Source organism: Pocillopora verrucosa, chromosome 10 (assembly GCF_036669915.1).
Source record: "Pocillopora verrucosa isolate sample1 chromosome 10, ASM3666991v2, whole genome shotgun sequence".
Taxonomy (NCBI): domain Eukaryota; kingdom Metazoa; phylum Cnidaria; class Anthozoa; order Scleractinia; family Pocilloporidae; genus Pocillopora; species Pocillopora verrucosa.
In genome coordinates this window covers 1,466,800-1,485,631 of record NC_089321.1, presented here as the reverse complement: position 1 = coordinate 1,485,631, position 18,832 = coordinate 1,466,800, and the positions used below count along the sequence as shown (strand labels likewise).

At 37.7% G+C, this 18,832-nt stretch overlaps 1 protein-coding gene and 1 pseudogene across 2 annotated transcripts in view; both read left to right on the top strand.

Moving 5' to 3' along the window:
* The window catches only part of LOC131781083 (paramyosin), a 58,686-nt gene extending 53,928 nt beyond the window's left edge, over positions 1–4,758 (top strand). The window contains exons 12-15 of one of the 2 annotated variants that reach the window (XM_066173653.1): positions 1,115–1,201; positions 1,360–1,641; positions 3,545–3,943; positions 4,619–4,758. In XM_066173653.1, coding sequence (XP_066029750.1) covers positions 1,115–1,201; positions 1,360–1,641; positions 3,545–3,900 — 725 coding nt within the window. In that variant the 3' untranslated portion in view covers positions 3,901–3,943; positions 4,619–4,758. Of the gene's footprint in view, positions 1–1,114; positions 1,202–1,359; positions 1,642–3,544; positions 3,944–4,615 lie in introns of both variants that reach the window. The other variant, XM_066173652.1, reaches the window with a different exon arrangement.
* Positions 1,182–18,028, top strand: LOC136283995 (serine/threonine-protein kinase MRCK beta-like; annotated as a pseudogene).
* The last annotated feature ends 804 nt before the right edge of the window (positions 18,029–18,832 follow it).

Here is an 18,832-nt window from a genome sequence, read left to right as displayed (position 1 = left end):
TGGTGAGCAGCGTGCGCTTTTCACGAAGTGGGTGGGTACGGCATGGCAAGAAATTTCGCACCGGCTGAAAGACAGTTATCCGTTCATTTGTGGAATGCGGGATTTCACTACCCATTTCCGACAACAGGGACAGTGAAATAAATATCGATGGTTACCGGACTACCGCATGGGTGAATCAGCCGATATAGGGCAGATCGAGTTCTTCACTGACGCAGAGGAGGAAAGCCAAACTGCTACGATTGTACTGCATGACGCACCGCTGCGTTTTAGCCTGTACCCCGTACCGGTATCTCAGTGTCATTTAATTCGAAGAAATATTCATGTTAATCAACGAAAACTATATAGAGTTTTCAATTTCGATTTGAAGAAACGTTGCTGTTGTTAATACGAAATTATACCGGTTTAGTTCTTCTTACTAATATCAAGGACGAATGGTGGCATAAAGCTTCCCCTTGTTGCAAATGAAAGTGTCTTATCGTGAAAAATTTGTGACACTGCATGAACATATTATTGTAACTAAAATTTTGAGTATTGATTGAGAAATTAAAGGTAAACGGTATACAATTAAAAAAAACTTGGTCTCGCTGCTTTCGAGGGGGGTGGGGGTCACTACTTTCGGGATTTACTTGCGGCCACAAAAAATTGAAGTTAATTTCGGGGGGGGGCGCTACTTTCGGGGGGTCGCTACTATCGAAACTTTACGGTAACATTTTGGATTTCTATATTCAGAGAATTGAGAACTTTAGGTCCTAGGAAACATAGCACATTTGTTCTGTAAGGTGGTATCTAAGAGAAACTGCATCGTCTGGTGTAATAGCTAAGAATGCTACTCGAAAACGAAAATAATCTTTTAAGAGCATCTGGAAGACGGCCTATCTTAAACAAAAACACAATCTTCCTTATTGGAATCGATATATATTGTTTAGATTAAGAATTTTCAACGGCTTACGTATAGGTTCAGCATGAGCGGGAAAAGTACTTCTTGAATAATTCGTACCACCTTTTTCTGGAGTAGGATAGTACATTTTTAATGCGTTCTCCGAAAGAGAAAAAAAGCCTGATCGTTGATTCTCTGCAATCCTTACGGGAGTGTTTTTTTCTTTCTTTCCTTTAGCTTATTTAGCCGAGTCAGAAACTGGATTAGCGGGATTCAAAACTGATTCTCTTGGACGGATGGCTGATTCAGAAGCCAGCAATGAAGGTTTTTATGTTCATAAATTCATAAAACGGTATCAGTTTTACTCATTATCCCTTCCAAGTCGTTCCTTGTTATTATTAGATATGGCATTGGGAATTATAATTAATGCGGCTCTTATTAAGTCACAATTTTTGTTGAAATGATGTTTCCTTGTTTTACAGCCACCTTTAGGGATATACCATTTGAACAGGCTCCTGTCGATGAAATCCACTTATGGTCAATATGTGATGATGTAGGCGCAAAATGGAGAGACCTGGGTACAGTCTTAAAGCTTGAATCAGCGTTCATGGATAATATTGAAACTGATTTCAAAGAATGCCGTGAAAAGGCATGGATAATGCTTCGAAAGTGGAGACAAAAAAATGGAAAAGAAGCAACAGTGGGAATCCTTCGAAATGCTCTTGTAAAGATTGAAAGGAGAGACGTCGTCGATAAACTGCTGGGTACGTAATCTCCTCTTGTAAAGGAAATCTCTAAATACCAGGTTTATCCAGTTCTATTTACTTTCGTAATGAAAAACTGAACACCTATGCAGAAGAGGGTTAATTCGGTAACAAACCAGACATCTGATCGGTCAATAAGCAAGGAAACTCACAGATAGCCAATCAAATGCGAGCCTTGGATGTCGCAACATTTAGATATGCCGAAAATTTACGAGCGAAACAATGATCAGCGTTTTAGGTAGGTTTTCTTTCGCCACTGCAACAACAATACAACGGTTTAAAAACGGATCTAACAACGAAAACACTGTAGAAAGCACTGCTTTTAGGTTGTCGGTTTGGAAAAAGTGGTGTTTAGAAAGGTGAACTGCCAAGGAAATAGAAAAATACGAGCCGACCCAGCCTATCACTTTACTCGACTAATTCTATACCACCAAAACTAAAAACCAACATGGTTAAACCTCGCAAACGACGATTCCATTTCATCAAAAGTGATTCGGGCACAGACTAAACAATTCCTTGTACTGTTTAGCTGGAATTTGAACTTTTTTGCGCCTTAAAGATGTAAAAATATCATTGTACATTATTGTTTTTATCGTACGCGGTTGTTTTGACCGAACGCACAGTGTCACTTGCAGGTTTGAATAAATTATTTTTGCACTTGATGTGCGCGCTTTGCTTCTGCATAATTATGATAGGCTATCTCGTATTTTCTCATGAATATTATTAATACGTAATCACTTGATTTTTCTTGTGCAATTTGAAATAACTAAGCACTTGTTAATTTTTTCAAAGACCACAATTTAGTTGGTCGTTGAAATCATTTGATTACCTGTACAAATCATATCAAATGAATATATTAATAAATCGGTTAAGAAACCTCATTATAACCACTGTGAGATTTTGCATACAAATTGTGACATGATGTCTAGTTCTTGCCGAATATTTTGATATTACTATTTTGATAGTAATTGTTTTTTTTTTGCTAAGTTCAGTCAATTGTTGTACAGCATATCATGATTTTCATTAGCAAAGTTCTTTTAGTTGTTGTCTTTTCTGAAGAAGTCAGACTGCATGTTTTTTAAAGTTTTGGTAAAAGTTGGGCTGAATATTAGCCCATTTATATCGCTAATAGCCTTGTGCTATCTCTTTGATTCGGTAAGAATTTTCTTTTGATGGGGTTTTCGGAGAAAAATGAATATTTCAAGGTTTTTCAGCCAGGTCCTCATTGGTATCATAACGATTTAAAATGAGCAATTTTAAAGATGATAATCTGGAGATTCTTTATATACAGAAAGCCGAATATTTTTTGCGTTGTTCTGGTTTGGAAAAGAAACTAAGTGATACGAACACAGAGAAAGAAACATTAAAAACAAAAATCATCCAGGTAGAGCTTAAGCAGGAAGACGATAGGAAAACAAGGAATGAAGAGGAGAAAAGAAGGAAAGACGAAAACATACAATTCGGCTTGTTCAACTAAAGTTGAGTCAACTGAAATTGGACGATTAATGAATCACCAGGTGATGCTGTGGTAACAAGATTTGTTTCTTACTTCATTTTATAAAAGATGAAGCACGACATTCGGTAGCAAAGTATACCGAGTGTGTAGATACTTGTCAGTCGGTTTAGAAAAGATACTACCGTTAGGGACTGGGAATGTCAAATGTTTCATCTTTCTTTGTTTTTTCCAAATTTTAAACCTCTTATAGCACTAGTGAGTGGTCTCATTTTGTTCAATATGAATTAATTTGTTTGATCGTTTTTTCTTGTAGCTCTAGTTTGTCTTTTTTCCTTCATGCAAGGCTGTTGTCCGATCGCTACTTCACTAAAATTTTTTTACATAAGCTCTCATTGACGTTATGTTAATATCAATTGAATTATTCTAATCTGAAGATTGTTTATTTAGAAACGAATAAATGTTTGCGATGTTCTAAGTTGGAGAAGGAAATCAAGGATTTAAAAGCAGAAAGAGACACATTAAAAAACAAAATCTGCCAACTCGAGGGCATGAGCGCAGACGACGAGCAGAAAAGGATGGGCACAAAAACAAAGGATGAGATAATCAATGATCTTGTGGAAGAAAAGAAAATGATGAAGAAACAGATTGAAGGACTAAAAGCCAAGGAGGGGGAACTGAAATTGAAGTTACAAGTTCAAACAAATCCAGAGGAGCTGGATCAGCTAAAGATTCAAATTTTTGACCTGTTGAATCAAATAGAGGAGCTCAACAGAAAAGAGAAAAGCTCTGAGTCAGAATGCTAGAGGTTACAAGAGGAGCTCAAGAAGTGCAGCAAATTCCGAAGTCGTAAGTACATATGAACAAAGATAAATGTGCTGTGATATCCACTGTTAATTTGTTTCATTTTTAGGTTGTTTGGCCATGTGTTAACCCTAACACCATAAAATAACATTCATTTACCGTTAAACATGACATTTTTGATGGTAAATGAACGGGACAGTAGTTCGACTTTTAATCAATAAGAGACCACACTTCCTTGCGATTTAGAAGTCGATCAATTCCAAGCTTCAACATTCCCCCAACATCCCCCCCTCCCCTGGGCAACCCCGGTCCCCGGTGATTTAAATTTTTGGTGTGTTGAAGCGTCGAGTTGATCAGTTCATCATGAGGTGATACTCCTTACAATTTTTTTCAGAGAAAAAAAAAGTTGCAAAGTGTAAGTAGAAGAATAGTGACCAAGAAGGGACCAAGACAAACTACGTTCCATTGCTTTCGTGACATAGTTATGGGTTTACTGCAATGGGTCATAATTTCTTGGTTAACTGTCACAATAGGCGATTGGTTGTGACGGATCATGAACAAATGATCAATTGAATAGATGAATAAGGAAACGAAATGATAGACTGATAACCTGATGAACGTAATAACAGATAGTTGTTAGATGCTAGATGATGAGGAAAGAGGCTACGTCGTTATTTTAAGTTTTTTTTTAAAATTTTTTTTTATTTTTACTCTTAGCAGGTGTTTTCTTTCCGACTGGAAATGAATTTGCCGGCAATTGTCCTGGTGTCATATGCTTCCTAAAGAAAGATGCTTCCGCAAAACTGCGTGCTTCTAGATCTTCTGATGGCCCGGGAGAAGTAAGTGACATATTGAACCATAAGAAAAGCACCATTAGTGGAACAGCGGAAAGAGAAAATTCATGGTGGTCCATTGATCTGGGCTTAAGCCATCGACTCATAATCACACACTACTCTTTGAGACAAGGCAGAAGGCATGGAGAATCAGCACTTACCGATTGACAACTAGAGGGATCTCATGATGGAAAGAACTGGAAAGAACTTAAGACTATTTACTACGGGAAGGATTCACAGTTCTTCGCTCCTCCTCTATTTTATACAGGTACCTGGTCTGTCGGAGGGGAAATACCGGCTTTTCGTTTTTTCGAATTTTCCAGACAGGTAGAAATTCCTCTGGTAAATTTGGACTATACCTATCTGGAATTGAGCTGTACGGAGTACTTCTGAACATATGAGACCTAACACCTATAAAGGCTTTAACTTTTAAAGTTTTCATCAAGCAGTGGAGATAAAGATAGTACCTCTCAGGAGTCAAAGTCTGTGTAAGACTTCCTATTAAAAGTGTCTTTGGGTCTTAGTTTTGCCACATTTAGAGTATTGGAGGTTCTCAATGGAGTGATGACTTTTACGGCTAACGGTTAAAATTCTGGCCATTTTACGGCTAACGTCTAATATCTTTCCATTGTTGTCACCATAAATTTGTTTTACGTTTAACTTTTCTTACGACTAACGGCTAAGATTTGTCAATTTTACGGCTAACAGGTAAGTAATCGGTTAACCCCATTGAGAATGTCATATTACAGTCCCTTGTGTGATTTTGAGTGGAATTCAACTAAAAAGAGAGTAAATAGATGACTGTGAACATATTTAAATCATATATGTGAACTGCGGATAAAAGACTGATAAAGAAATGAATATGGAAGCCATCCTCGCAGTAATAAACACTATACTTAACCAGTAGTGAAAATAAGGCTTGGAAAAAATTTACTGCCAGTGTTTATTACTAAGATCGCTTTCATATTCAAAGATAGTAAATATGCAAATTTTAATGATCATTGTTTTCAAGGATATTGCTAATTAGTATCTTACCAACCAAGCCAACAAGCCAACTAGGAGGTGGTCATTATGTTGGTTCCAAATGAACTCGTAAAGTGGTGAATAAATTACTGTAAATATTTGAAAATGATAAAATTACGTGAGCTGCGGGTCAAGAAAGGAGTGTGGAAGCAATTTTTGCAGTAATGAACACTATCTAAGCAGTGGTGAAAAAAAGGCCTGAAAAAAAAAATCACTGCTGCTTAAGTAGTGTTCATTACTAAGATCGCTTCCATATTCAAAGATGGTACAAAAGCAAATTTTTATGAACATTTTTTCAAGGGTAATGCTTATCAGTGTCTTAGAAGCAGTTACATGAAATTGTAGACATTGAAAAATAAGAGAATGGAAGAATCTGCCAGTTGTCCATGCTGCTTTATACTGAAGGCACCGTATCACAATGGTCTAGACTATAAGTAAGACATGCAAACAATCATCTTACACATGAGCCTTAGCGATAGAGTGTTAATCTTCGTCTGCTCGAGTTTTGTCACGAAGAACTCATTCACCTAGGAAATTAGTGAGTTATTGAATTTCCCAAACCAGGGGAGAAGGAGAGAATCATCAAACTGTTAATAATTGTGATAAGGGGCGTAGTTTTCTAAAGTGGATTGTCAGCCTATTTTTCAAAAACATCCGCATTAGTATTTCTGACGAGCCTTCAGTGGTTAGACTTAAAGTGAGAAATAAAAGATCACTCGATTGAGTGAAGCGTTTTGTGTTCATCTGTTAATTGAAGCACGCAAAATGTAATGAGGGAGTGGAACACCGAAATAGACTCAGAGAGTTAAAAAAAAAAAAGGGGTTTTGACAACGTGCTGAACACAATTAGAGACTGAGTCATTTTTCTCTTATTCGAGTGCTGAGGAAGGATAACTCAAGAGGACCAGATATAAAAGTAACTACAGAGAGAAAAAGTTGCCGATAGAGTCAGAAATAGCAAACGTTGTTACTGTCGAACATTAGAAACTAAATGGGGTTGTGCAGCTCAAATTTTATCAAAATGTAACAATCTGATTGGCCACACTACTCGCCCTCTATTCGGCATTAAGTAGTCAGTAACCTACCAGCGTGCGTTCAGAGACAAAATGAAATAACAGTGGAAGCCTGTTTTGTGAAATTTGGACGACTGGTAGATTAAATATGAATCGATAAGTTTATTCGCTCGTGATTTCCAAACGTGATAGGTGATTCACTCTTCGCAGTAATCAAAGTTTCCCACAAGACATCTCAAGCTCATTATTCAACTATTAACCCTTTCACTCGTCCTTACTTGAAGGGGGGGGTGGGGGGGGGGGGAGAATTTGAACCTTGCCTGGTTGAGGTGGGGAATTTGAACCGGAAGTATCAAGTCTTTCCAGAGGAATGCAAGTGTTATATCTTTGAATATGAAAGTTTTAAAGGTAAATAGTTTACTTTCGCGAGGTAATGGCTTAGAAGAGAAAGTCTACAAGGTCAAGGGGTTTAAGGCTTGGTCATGAAATGTAGAATTTTGCTTTTTACCAAAAAAATTGGGCGGGAATTTGAACAAACCAATCCTTTGCCCGGAGATTTACCCGAGGGAGGATGCCAAAGCTTCGAATTGAACGACGCATAAACTCTAATTTAGACTCCAGTGTTTGAGTGTAGAGTGCCAAAATAATCCGAGGTGTTAATAATCTGAGGTAGACTGGAGAAATGGCCTGTGAGCGGGTTAAAAAGGCCAAGTTGAAGAAGCTAAATTGATTCTTATTCTCCGAACAGTTGTTTCGTGCGTCAGCTGTGCGTTCATGGGAAAAATTTTAAAAGCACTAAAGGTGGTAAAGAGTTTTTTGAGGCGTAGCCGAGGGTTATTCTAGCCTCTTAGATTAATGAGCGCTCGGCTGGCCCGTGAATGAGTTATTTTATGACTTTTTCCGGGGTGTTAGCAAAAAGATGTATTATAAAGAGTAGTTTATCGTCAGTGCACACGCACGTTATCATTTTTCACAATTTATAAAGTCAAGTATACACCCGTTTTGATAGGTTCTTACCTATGATCTTTTGGAGAATAGACGTATAACGGTCGTCACCTTTACCAATGATTTGCTCTTTTTCTAATCATGTACAACAAATAGATTTCATGTTGCCGCGGGTCTGTACAGTAAATACGTAGATTAAGACATAGATCAATTGAATCAGATGACAATAAACTCGCTCGCTTTGCGTTCAGTTTGACCGGTTCTACGATCGCGACGATAGCCTCTGTCTTTGCAATCTCTGAGGAAAGGAGCAAATTGCAGTGAAACTGTCAGATGACTTCTCGGTGAAAAATCATCGTGCCTCGTGACACAGCTGATTCTTTCGCCAAACTTTAGCTTTTAGTTTACTGAGGGAATTTCTCCACAGCGGCAAAACTCTAGAACACTGCCCGAGAGGAACCTTCGCCGCACATAGTGCGAAGGAATAAAATGTTTTGGCAACAGAAACGAAAACAGCTATTCATTCTTATGATAGATTTCGCTGTAGAAAGCAAAACACAAACGTAACAAGCTAAACATTCAGTAACGGGAATTTTTTGCTGTAATCTTGACCTGAACACCGCAGGCGAGAAACCGTCTTTGTCAGTCATCGTCGAAATCTTCGTTTGATGCACGCGGTTCTCCTTCAGAGGGGCTGAACCGTACTCGCAACTTCCATTTCCTCTCTACTACTTGAGTACGATGTATCACAACTCTCCGTAGAGCTTACTGAAGGTGGTACACAGAGTTGTGAGAGATTTGTAAGTGTCAACTGAGAGTTTTCACAGTTTTGTACTTCATCAGCCGCTAATTCGTTACCAGTCCACGGGACACTTGAAGGACAAAATAAGAGCACTTTAAGGCCCGAAAAAACCGAGTTTTAAGTTTTTTGAAATTTTTCTTCTATCGGAATTGGCTTTTACATATGATAAGCTAGATGTTTACGCAAAAACAAATTGTGTCATGGGCACTTTAATTACTCTGTTATACTCACCCACCGACGCAGCACCACAGTTTCCTTAGAAACTTACCTCCTTTTGACATGATATCATGTCGAGTTCAAAGTCGTCCGAGTAATGCCTCTTTTTGCAGGTTGATTAAAGAATGCATAACAAAACATTATCATTGTCAATGAATTATAAAACCTCGTGTTTATGTTATCTACCGAAGCTTCAGACCTCGGCATTGATAATTCATGATATCATGCTCAACCTCATCCAATAATTGCTCATTTTTCTCTTGAAGTTGAACGAGCGACAGTAAGAACTTGAACAGACTTGTCAGTGTTTGATGGGATGCAAAAAAAGGCTGACTGTGTCAGTGTAATTACATACTTGAGAGAGTATATTATCAAGTAATCCTGAACATTTTTCACGAAAAAATGTGGTGAATTGCATGAGTTAAGTAGGCAGTGAAGTAGGCAAGTCTTCATTAGGATGCGAACTAATGAACTAGTTTCTTTGTTTCAAAAAAATTCTCTTTGAGTTCCCTCCGCTCGACGGTGTGTGATAACAGGAAGATCGTAAATTTCCATAACAAAGTTGCTAAATTGCAAAACTGCGTTGATTCAAATGCAAATTATCTCTTTAAATATACCAAAATCTGCCAGAGTTTACAATAGGTCTTTGAGTTTCCTCCTCTTGAATCCTGACCCGCTACAACAGCATTCTGCGGTAAGGGTGTCATGTGAGTTTAATTGTCTCAAAGAGCGGTGCCATAAACGTTCTAGAAAACTTACTTTTGTGGAGCGCAATTAGTCAGGTTCAATTTGAACGGTAAGCCTTATCTTAAATGGTTTAGATCGTATATGGTTTGAAACTAGGACTAACTGTTGATCTGTGGTTAAGTCTGATTGTCCGAGGGAGAGTAATCTTAAGAGGACTGTTGTCGATAACATAAAAGTCACTGACGTTTGGACAACCTCAGGGGAGAAAGTCATAAATACATCCAAACGCCTTATCAAATTACGAAAGTCGGTTCTTGTAACACGATTTTATTTTCCAAACTAGTTTTTAGTTCTATGAAAATACGCCAGCAATGGCATTCAACGAAAACTTCGGTTAAATAATACAACAGTGGGTTCTACTATTAATTCCCTTCGTCATGCTTAAGGGCCCGGATGAAAGAATGCCAACAAACAGAACATTAGTGCATAGCCTGAATGCGATCAACGGGCAAAGCTCAGCCAAGAGTTGCTTTTCGTTGTCGAATTCTCTTTGCAATAACTTATCAAATAATACTTTGAGAAGAGTAACTTGATGACAGGAGAAGACGAATGCTGCGATCTAATTGATTTACCATGTAGACGTAATCGCTATAATACGCGGAGAACTTTCATCATGAAAAGAAAACAAAGCAACCATGTTCAATAAACTTTGTTCCTAATTATAATCACAGGTTTGACTCCTTCGTTTCATATAGGATATAGAGAGGCGAGAATGTTTCATAGAATGAGAAGTTGTGAGAAAATGAAAAATTACAAACCAACGGGGCTGTGGAATGTTGAAGGAATTGAAGCAATTTATGATTATGCAAAGATAGTACTTAACATCGCTCATATGCCCGACATCATCAATCATTCATAACCATTGAAGCGGGCAAACTTGAGTGGTTTGTGAAATTACGTGGCATCTGGCCATAACTTGTGCATTAGAAGAATTTCAAAACTCTGTAGGTACGAATGTGATATTTAAAGAAATTCATACTAAAGCAAAACAACCAATCAGATTTCAAGACTCGTTTAAAGTAACCAATCAATTTGAAGTAAAATAAAAGACAGGAAGGCCATTTGGGAAATCTTGCAACAAATTACAAACAATCTCAGTACTGGATTAATAATATTTTGTACTGAATTAAATGTTCCTTTATTTTGGCAGGGGTAATTGCACTTCGTATCGCATAATCTTAGTCTGAAATCATACTTGTGATTCAATAGAGCTAGTGCTGCGTTCTGGCTTGATTGTGAAATCACACGGATGATTTCACACCAAATTGCAAGACACAAAGTTCATGGTAATGTTTGTAAAGCTCAGCTAACTGAATAATTTTCACACCCCATAATATTCTAGAGAGGATATAATGTCGCAGAACCTACTTCTAAAATAACTGTATGTCTTTCGTTTAGAACTGGCACTGCACAAAAAATTTCTGAACCACAGAAATGCATCGATATATGTACTAACTATCTTTTTAAATATATCAAAGATCTATTGAGTCAATTTGACGCTGAGTGTAAATATAAGAGTTCAACTTGATTTTCATCCACGAGCTAAATTAAATATTTTTCATGAAAAGCTGTTATCATAATCGTTTACGGGAATTTCTTACGGGGAAACGCAGATAATGCCCGTCCACTGACTATTGCACCGTCACATTATCACTTTTCACCGTTTTCTCGACAGTCGACTCTTGTTTTGTGGCATTATTGCTTGTTTAAATTTTTTTTTTGTTTTTTTGTTCTGCCATTTTTTAATTGTGATACATCAATGGAGGTAAAGGAATTACACATACATTATTATGATATAATATAATACAATATAATATAATATAACTGAAAATTTAACATTTGGCGAGGAATCCTGTAGAGAAACCAAGAGGCTTATTTGATCTAAAGACCTCTCATATTTCACAATAGTGAGGTGTTAGTTATATGGCATGATTTAGATACATAATATTTCAGATTAAAAAGGAAAGAACCCACGCACATAAAACAACACCAACACTTGCTGACATTCAAACAAACATATACTTAAGCAGCTTGAGAAAAGTAAGAAAAAAACGGGAAGTAGGATATCAACTTAGCAGTAATTTTTGCAATTTAGTTCCGATAGTAGCGACCCTCATTACTTTCGGAATTAGCAGCATTTGGGGGTCGTTACTTTCGGGGAACAAAAATCGTTTACAAATAGAGCTGGCGCGAGCTTTTTTTCCCAAATAAAAAATGAACAACTTAAAATTAAAAAAAGAACAACATTTTATTTGCATTCCATAGGTATCGATTGTGTTTCATAAAAAGAAGGTAACAACGATAAACACAGCAATACGGTAACAAAATAAATCAATATCTACACCAATAAACAAATGAGACAAAATTCGTCTATCCAGTTTCATGTTTTAACTGCGACATGGGTGGGCTCCGGATGTCTTCCTAGATTGTATTGTCAGTGGTCTGGACGAGTTGTATTAGACTGTCTCTTAGTTCTTTTCTTAGACTTCTAAGTCCTTTCTTGACGCCAATTTCATAAACGCAAGGAATATCGATGCCTCCTCCTTGAACCCTTACACCTTCAGGCGCTCTCCTGCTTTAGCCAGATACACAGCAAGTCATCTTTTCCATCAATGGCTTGTAAGTCTGAAACACTGCGTACCTCTATTCAACAATTTACCAGATATTTCAGAAGAACGGCAACAGTTAAAGCAACTGAGCTGAAGGGTGAGCTACTTATGCAGAAAAAGGAGAAAAGTCAGTATGGACTCGGACGACAGGTGAAGGCCATGATAAGAGACTTTACCGTGCAACTGACCATATTTGCCGATGGTGAGCCTTGCATCAAACCTTTGTGGATCTTTAAGGCACAGGACAAAGAACTCCAGACGGAGAAAAGAGGCAGTATGATCCAAGAGTCGTGGTCAAGTTCCAAGAGAACGCGTGGTGCAACGAGGAAATCATCGTCTTCTGGCTCAGAAATATGTTGAAGAAGCCAAACATGTTTGGTCAACCAGGCGATAGACTTCTAGCTTATCTATGATGCGCAAAGAGCTCAAAGAACAGAGAGGATAAAGACCGTTCTGACGCAAGAGTGCCAGACGACATTGGGGCTTGTACCTTACGGCGCAACGAGCAAGGTTCAACCACTCGATGTTACATTTAATGCGGAATTTAAGAAAAGTGTTGATAGACTAAGACTAGACTAGCCACGGAACACTTTCCGCAAATCCAGAGCGCTTTATGACAGAAAAAGTGACTGCTGGTGATCAACGTGTGCTTTTCACGAAATGGGTGGGTACGGCATGGCAAGAAACCTCGCACCGGCTGAAAGACAGTTATCCGTTCATTTGTGGAATGCGGGATTTCACTACCCATTTCCTGAAACAGGGACAGTGAAATAAATATCGATGATTTACCGGACTACCGCGTGGGTGAATCAGCCGATATAGAACAGATCGAGTTCTTCACTGACGCAGAGGAGGAAAGCCAAACTGCTACGATTGTACTGCATGACGCACCGCTGCGTTTTAGTCTGTTCCCCGTACCGGTATCTCAGTATCATATAATTGGAAGAAATGTTCATGTTAATCAACGAAAACTATATAGAGTTTTCAATTTCGATTTGAAGAAACGTTGCTGTTGTTAATACGAAATTATACCGGTTTAGTTCTTCTTACTGATGTCAAGGACGAATGGTGGCATAAAGCTTCCCCTTGTTGTAAATGAAAGTGTGTTATCGTGAAAAATTTGTGACACTGCATGAACATATTATTGTACACTAAAATTTTGAGTATTGATTGAGAAATTAAAGGTAGACGGTGTACAATTAAAAAATCGGTCTCGCTGCTTTCGAGGGGGGGGGGGGGGTCACTACTTTCGGGATTTACTTGCGGCCACAAAAAATTGAAGTTAATTTCGGGGGGGGCGCTACTTTCGGGGGGTCGCTACTATCGAAACTTTACGGTAACATTTTGGATTTCTATATTCAGAGAATTGAGAACTTTAGGTCCTAGGAAACATAGCACAAACTGTCTAATATTTGTTCTGTAAGGTGGTATCTAAGAGAAACGGCATCGTCTGGTGTAATAGCTAAGAACAAAAAACACAAAAACACAATCTTCCTAATTGGAATCGATATATATTGTTTAGATTAAGAATTTTCAACCGCTTACATATAGGTACAGCATGAGCGGGATAAGTACTTCTTGAATAATTCTTACCACCTTTTTCTGGAGTAGGATTGTACTTTTTTAATGCGTTCTTCGAAAGAGAAAAAAGCCTGATCGTTGATTCTCTGCAATCCTTACGGGAGTGTTTTTTTTCTTTCTTTCCTTTAGCTTATTTAGCCGAGTCAGAAACTGGATTAGCAGGATTCAAAACTGATTCTCTTGGACGGATGGCTGATTCAGAAGCCAACAATGAAAGTTTTTGTGTTCATAAATTCATAAAACGGTATCAGTTTTACTCATTATCTCTTCCAAGTCGTTCCTTGTTATTATTAGATATGGCATTCGGAATTATAATTAATGCGGCTCTTATTAAGTCACAATTTTTGTTGAAATTATGTTTCCTTGTTTTGCAGCCACCTTTAGGGATATACCATTTGAACAGGCTCCTATCGATGAAATCCACTTATGGTCAATATGTGATGACGTAGGCGCAAAATGGAGAGACCTGGGTACAGTCTTAAAGCTTGAATCAGCGTTCATGGATAATATTGAAACTGATTTCAAAGAATGCCGTGAAAAGGCATGGACAATGCTTCGAAAGTGGAGACAAAAAAATGGAAAAGAAGCAACAGTGGGAATCCTTCGAAATGCTCTTGTAAAGATTGAAAGGAGAGACGTCGTCGATAAACTGCTTGGTACGTAATCTCCTCTTGTAAAGGAAATCTCTCAATACCAGGTTTATCCAGTTCTATTTACTTTCGTAATGAAAAACTGAACACCTATGCAGAAGAGGGTTAATTCGGTACAAAGAAGTAACAAACCAGACATTCTGATTGGTCAATAAGCAAGGAAACTCACAGATAGCCAATCAAATGCGAGCCTTGGATGTCGCAACATTTAGATATGCCGAAAATTTACGAGCGAAACAATGATCAGCATTTTAGGTAGGTTTTCTTTCGCCACCGTAACAACAATACAACAGTTGAAAAACGGATCTAACAACGAAAACACTGTAGAAAGCACTGCTTTTAGGTTGTCGGTTTGGAAAAAGTGGTGTTTAGAGAGGTGAACTGCCAAGGAAATAGAAAAATACGAGCCGACAATGCTCATCACTTTACTCGAGCAATTCTATACCACCAAAACTAAAAACAAACATGGTTAAACCTCGCAAACGACGATCCCATTTCATCGAAAGTGATTCGGGCACAGACTAAACAATTCCTTGTACTGTTTAGCTGGAATTTGAACTTTTTTGCGCCTTAAAGATGTAAAAATATCATTGTACATTATTGTTTTGATCGTACGCGGTTGTTTTGACCGAACGCACAGTGTCACTTGCAGGTTTGAATAAATTATTTTTAACCTCTTATAGTACTAGTGAGTAGTCTCATTTTGTTCAATATTAATCAATTTGTTTGATCGTCTTTTCTTGTAGCTCTAGTTTGTCTTTTTTCCTTCATGCAAGGCTGTTGTCCGATCGCTACTTCACTAAAATTTTTTTACATAAGCTCTCATTGACGTTATGTTAATATCAATTGAATTATTCTAATCTGAAGATTGTTTATTTAGAAACGAATAAATGTTTGCGATGTTCTAAGTTGGAGAAGGAACTCAAGGATTTAAAAGCAGAAAGAGACACATTAAAAAACAAAATCTGCCAACTCGAGGGCATGAGCGCAGACGACGAGCAGAAAAGGATGGGCACAAAAACAAAGGATGAGATAATCAAAGATCTTGTGGAAGAAAAGAAAATGATGAGGAAACAGATTGAAGGACTAAAAGCCAAGGAGGGGGAACTGAAATTGAAGTTACAAGTTCAAACAAATCCAGAGGAGCTGGATCAGCTAAAGATTCAAATTTTTGACCTGTTGAATCAAATAGAGGAGCTCAACAGAAAAGAGAAAAGCTCTGAGTCAGAATGCTAGAGGTTACAAGAGGAGCTTAGGAAGTGCAGCAAATTCCGAAGTCGTAAGTACATATGAACAAAGATAAATGTGCTGTGATATCCACTGCTAATTTGTTTCATTTTAAGGTTGTTTGGCCATGTGTTAACCCTAACACCATAAAATAACATTCATTTACCATTAAACATGACATTTTTTATGGTAAATGAACGGGACAGTAGTTCGACTTTTAATCAATAAGAGACCACACTTCCTTGCGATTTATAAGTCGATCAATTCCAAGCTTCAACATTCCCCCAACACCCCCCCCTCCCTTGGGCAACCCCGGTCCCCGGTGATTTAAATTTTTGGTGTGTTGAAGCGTCGAGTTGATCAGTTTATCATGAGGTAATACTCCTTTACAATTTTTTTCAGAGAAAAAAAAAGTTGCAAGGTGTAAGTAGAAGAATAGTGACCAAGAAGGGACCAAGAAAAACTACGTTCCATTGCTTTCGCGACATAATTATGGGTTTACTGCAATGGGTTATAATTTCTTGGTTAACTGTCACAATAGGCGATTGGTTGTGACGGATCATGAACAAATGATCAATTGAATAGATGAATAAGGAAACGAAATGATAGACTGATAACCTGATGAACGTAATAACAGATAGTTGTTAGATGCTAGATGATGAGGAAAGAGGTTACATCGTTATTTTAAGTGTTATTTTAATTTCTTTTATTTTTACTCCTGGCAGGTGTTTTCATTCCGACTGGAAATGAATTTGCCGGAAATTGTCCTGGTGTCATTTGCTTCCTAAAGAAAGATGCTTCTGCAAAAATGCGTGCTTCTAGATCTTCTGATGGCCCGGGAGAAGCAAGTGACATATTAAACCATAAGAAAGCGTTATTGCTGGAACAACGGAAAGAGAAAATTCATGGTGGTCCATTGATCTGGGCTTAAGCAATCGACTCATAATCACACACTACTCTTTGAGACAAGGCAAAAGGCATGGAGAATCAGCACTTACCGATTGGCAACTAGAGGGATCTCATGATGGAAAGAACTGGAAAGAACTTAAGACTATTTACTACAGGAGAGATTCACAGTTCTTCGTTCCTCCTCTATTTGATACGGGTACCTGGTCTGTCGGAGGGGAAATACCGGCTTTTCGTTTTTTTCGAATTTTCCAGACAGGTAGAAAATCCTCTGGTAAATATGGACTATACCTATCTGGAATTGAGCTGTACGGAGTACTTCTGAACATATGAGACCTAACAGCTATAAAGGCTTTAACTTTTAAAGTTTTTATGAAGCAATGGAGATAAAAATAGTACCTCTCAGGAGGCAAGGTCTGTGTAAGACTTCCTATTAAAAGTTTCTTTGGGTCTTAGTTTTGCCACATTTAGAGTATTGGAGGTTCTCAATGGAGTGATGACTTTTACGGCTAACGGCTAAAATTCTGGCCATTTTACGGCTAACGTCTAATATCTTTCCATTGTTGTCACCATAAATTTGTTTTACGTTTAACTTTTCCTACGACTAACGGTTAAGATTTGTCAATTTTACGGCTAACAGTTAAGTAATCGGTTAACCCCGTTGAGAACGTCATATTACAGTCCCTTGTGTGATTTTGAGTGGAATTCAACTAAAAAGAGAGTAAATAGATGATTGTGAACATATTTAAATCATATATGTGAACTGCGGATAAAAGGCTGATAAAGAAATGAATATGGAAGCAATCCTCTCCTCCTTAACCAGTAGTGAAAATAAGGCCTGAAAAAAATTTACTGCAAGTGTTTATTACTAAGATCGCTTTCATATTCAAAGATAGTAAATATGCAAATTTTAATGATCATTGTTTTCAAGGATATAGCTAATTAGTATCTTACCAACCGATACACACGCCAACTAGGAGGTGGTCATTATGTTGGTTCCAAATGAACTCGTAAATTGGTAAATAAATCACTGTAAATATTTGAAAATTATAAAATTACGTGAATTGCGGGTCAAGAAAGGAACATGGAAGCAATTTTTGCAGTAATGAACACTACCTAAGCAGTGGTGAAAAAAAGGCCTGAAAAAAAATTCACTGCTGCTTAAGTAGTGTTCATTACTAAGATCGCTTCCATATTCAAAGATGGTACAGAAGCAAATTTTTATGAACATTTTTTTCAAGGGTAATGCTTATCAGTGTCTTAGAAGCAGTTACATGAAATTGTAGACATTGAAAAGTAAGAGAATGGAAGAATCTTCCAGTTGCCGATGCTGCTTTATACTAAAGTCGCCATCTCACAACGGTTTAGAGTATAAGTAAGAAATGTAAACAATCATCTTACACATGAGCCTTAGCGATAGAGTGTCAATCTTCGTCTGCTCGAGTTTTGTCACGAAGAACTCATTCACTTAGGAAATCAGTGGGTATTGAATTTCCCAAACCAGGGGAGAAGGGGAGAATTATCAAACTGTTAGTAATCGTGATAAGGGGCGTAGTTTTCTAAAGTGTTATGTGGATTGTCAGCCTATTTTTAAAAAACATCCGCATTAGTATTTCTGAAGAGCTTTCAGTGGTTAGACTTAAAGTGGGAAATAAAAGATTACTTGATTGAGTAAAGCGTTTTGTGTTCATCTGTTAATTAAAGCACAAAAAAAATGACGAGGGAGTAGAACACCGAAATCGACTTAGAGAGTTAATAAAAAGTAAGACTTGACAACGTGCTGAACACAATTAGAGACTGAAGCATTTTTTCTCTAATTTGAGTGCTGAGGAAGGATAACTCAAGAGGACGGGATATAAAAGTAACTACAGAGAGAAAAAGTTGCTGATAGAGTCAGAAATAGCCAAACGTTGTAACTGTCGAACATTAGAAACTAAATGAGGTTGTGCAGCTCAAGTTTTTTCAAAACGTAACAATCTGATTGGCCACGCTACTCCTCCTCTATTCGGCTTTTGGTAGTGAGTAACCTACCAGTGTGCGTTTAGAAGCAAAATGAAATAAAAGTATTGGCCTGTTCTGTGAATATATGGACGACTGGTAGATTAAATATGAATCGATAAGATTATTCGCTCGTTATTTCCAAACGTGATAGGTAATTCACGCTTCGCAGTCATCAAAGTTTCCCACAAGACATCTCAAGCTCATTATTCAACTATTAACCCTTTCACTCGTCCTTACATGAGAGGGGGAGGGAATTTGAACCTTGCCTGTGTGGTGGTGGGGAATTTGAACCGGAAGTATCAAGTCTTTCCAGAGGGATGTAAGTGTTATATCTTTGAATATGAAAGTTTTAAAGGCAAATAGTTTACTTTCGCGAGGTAA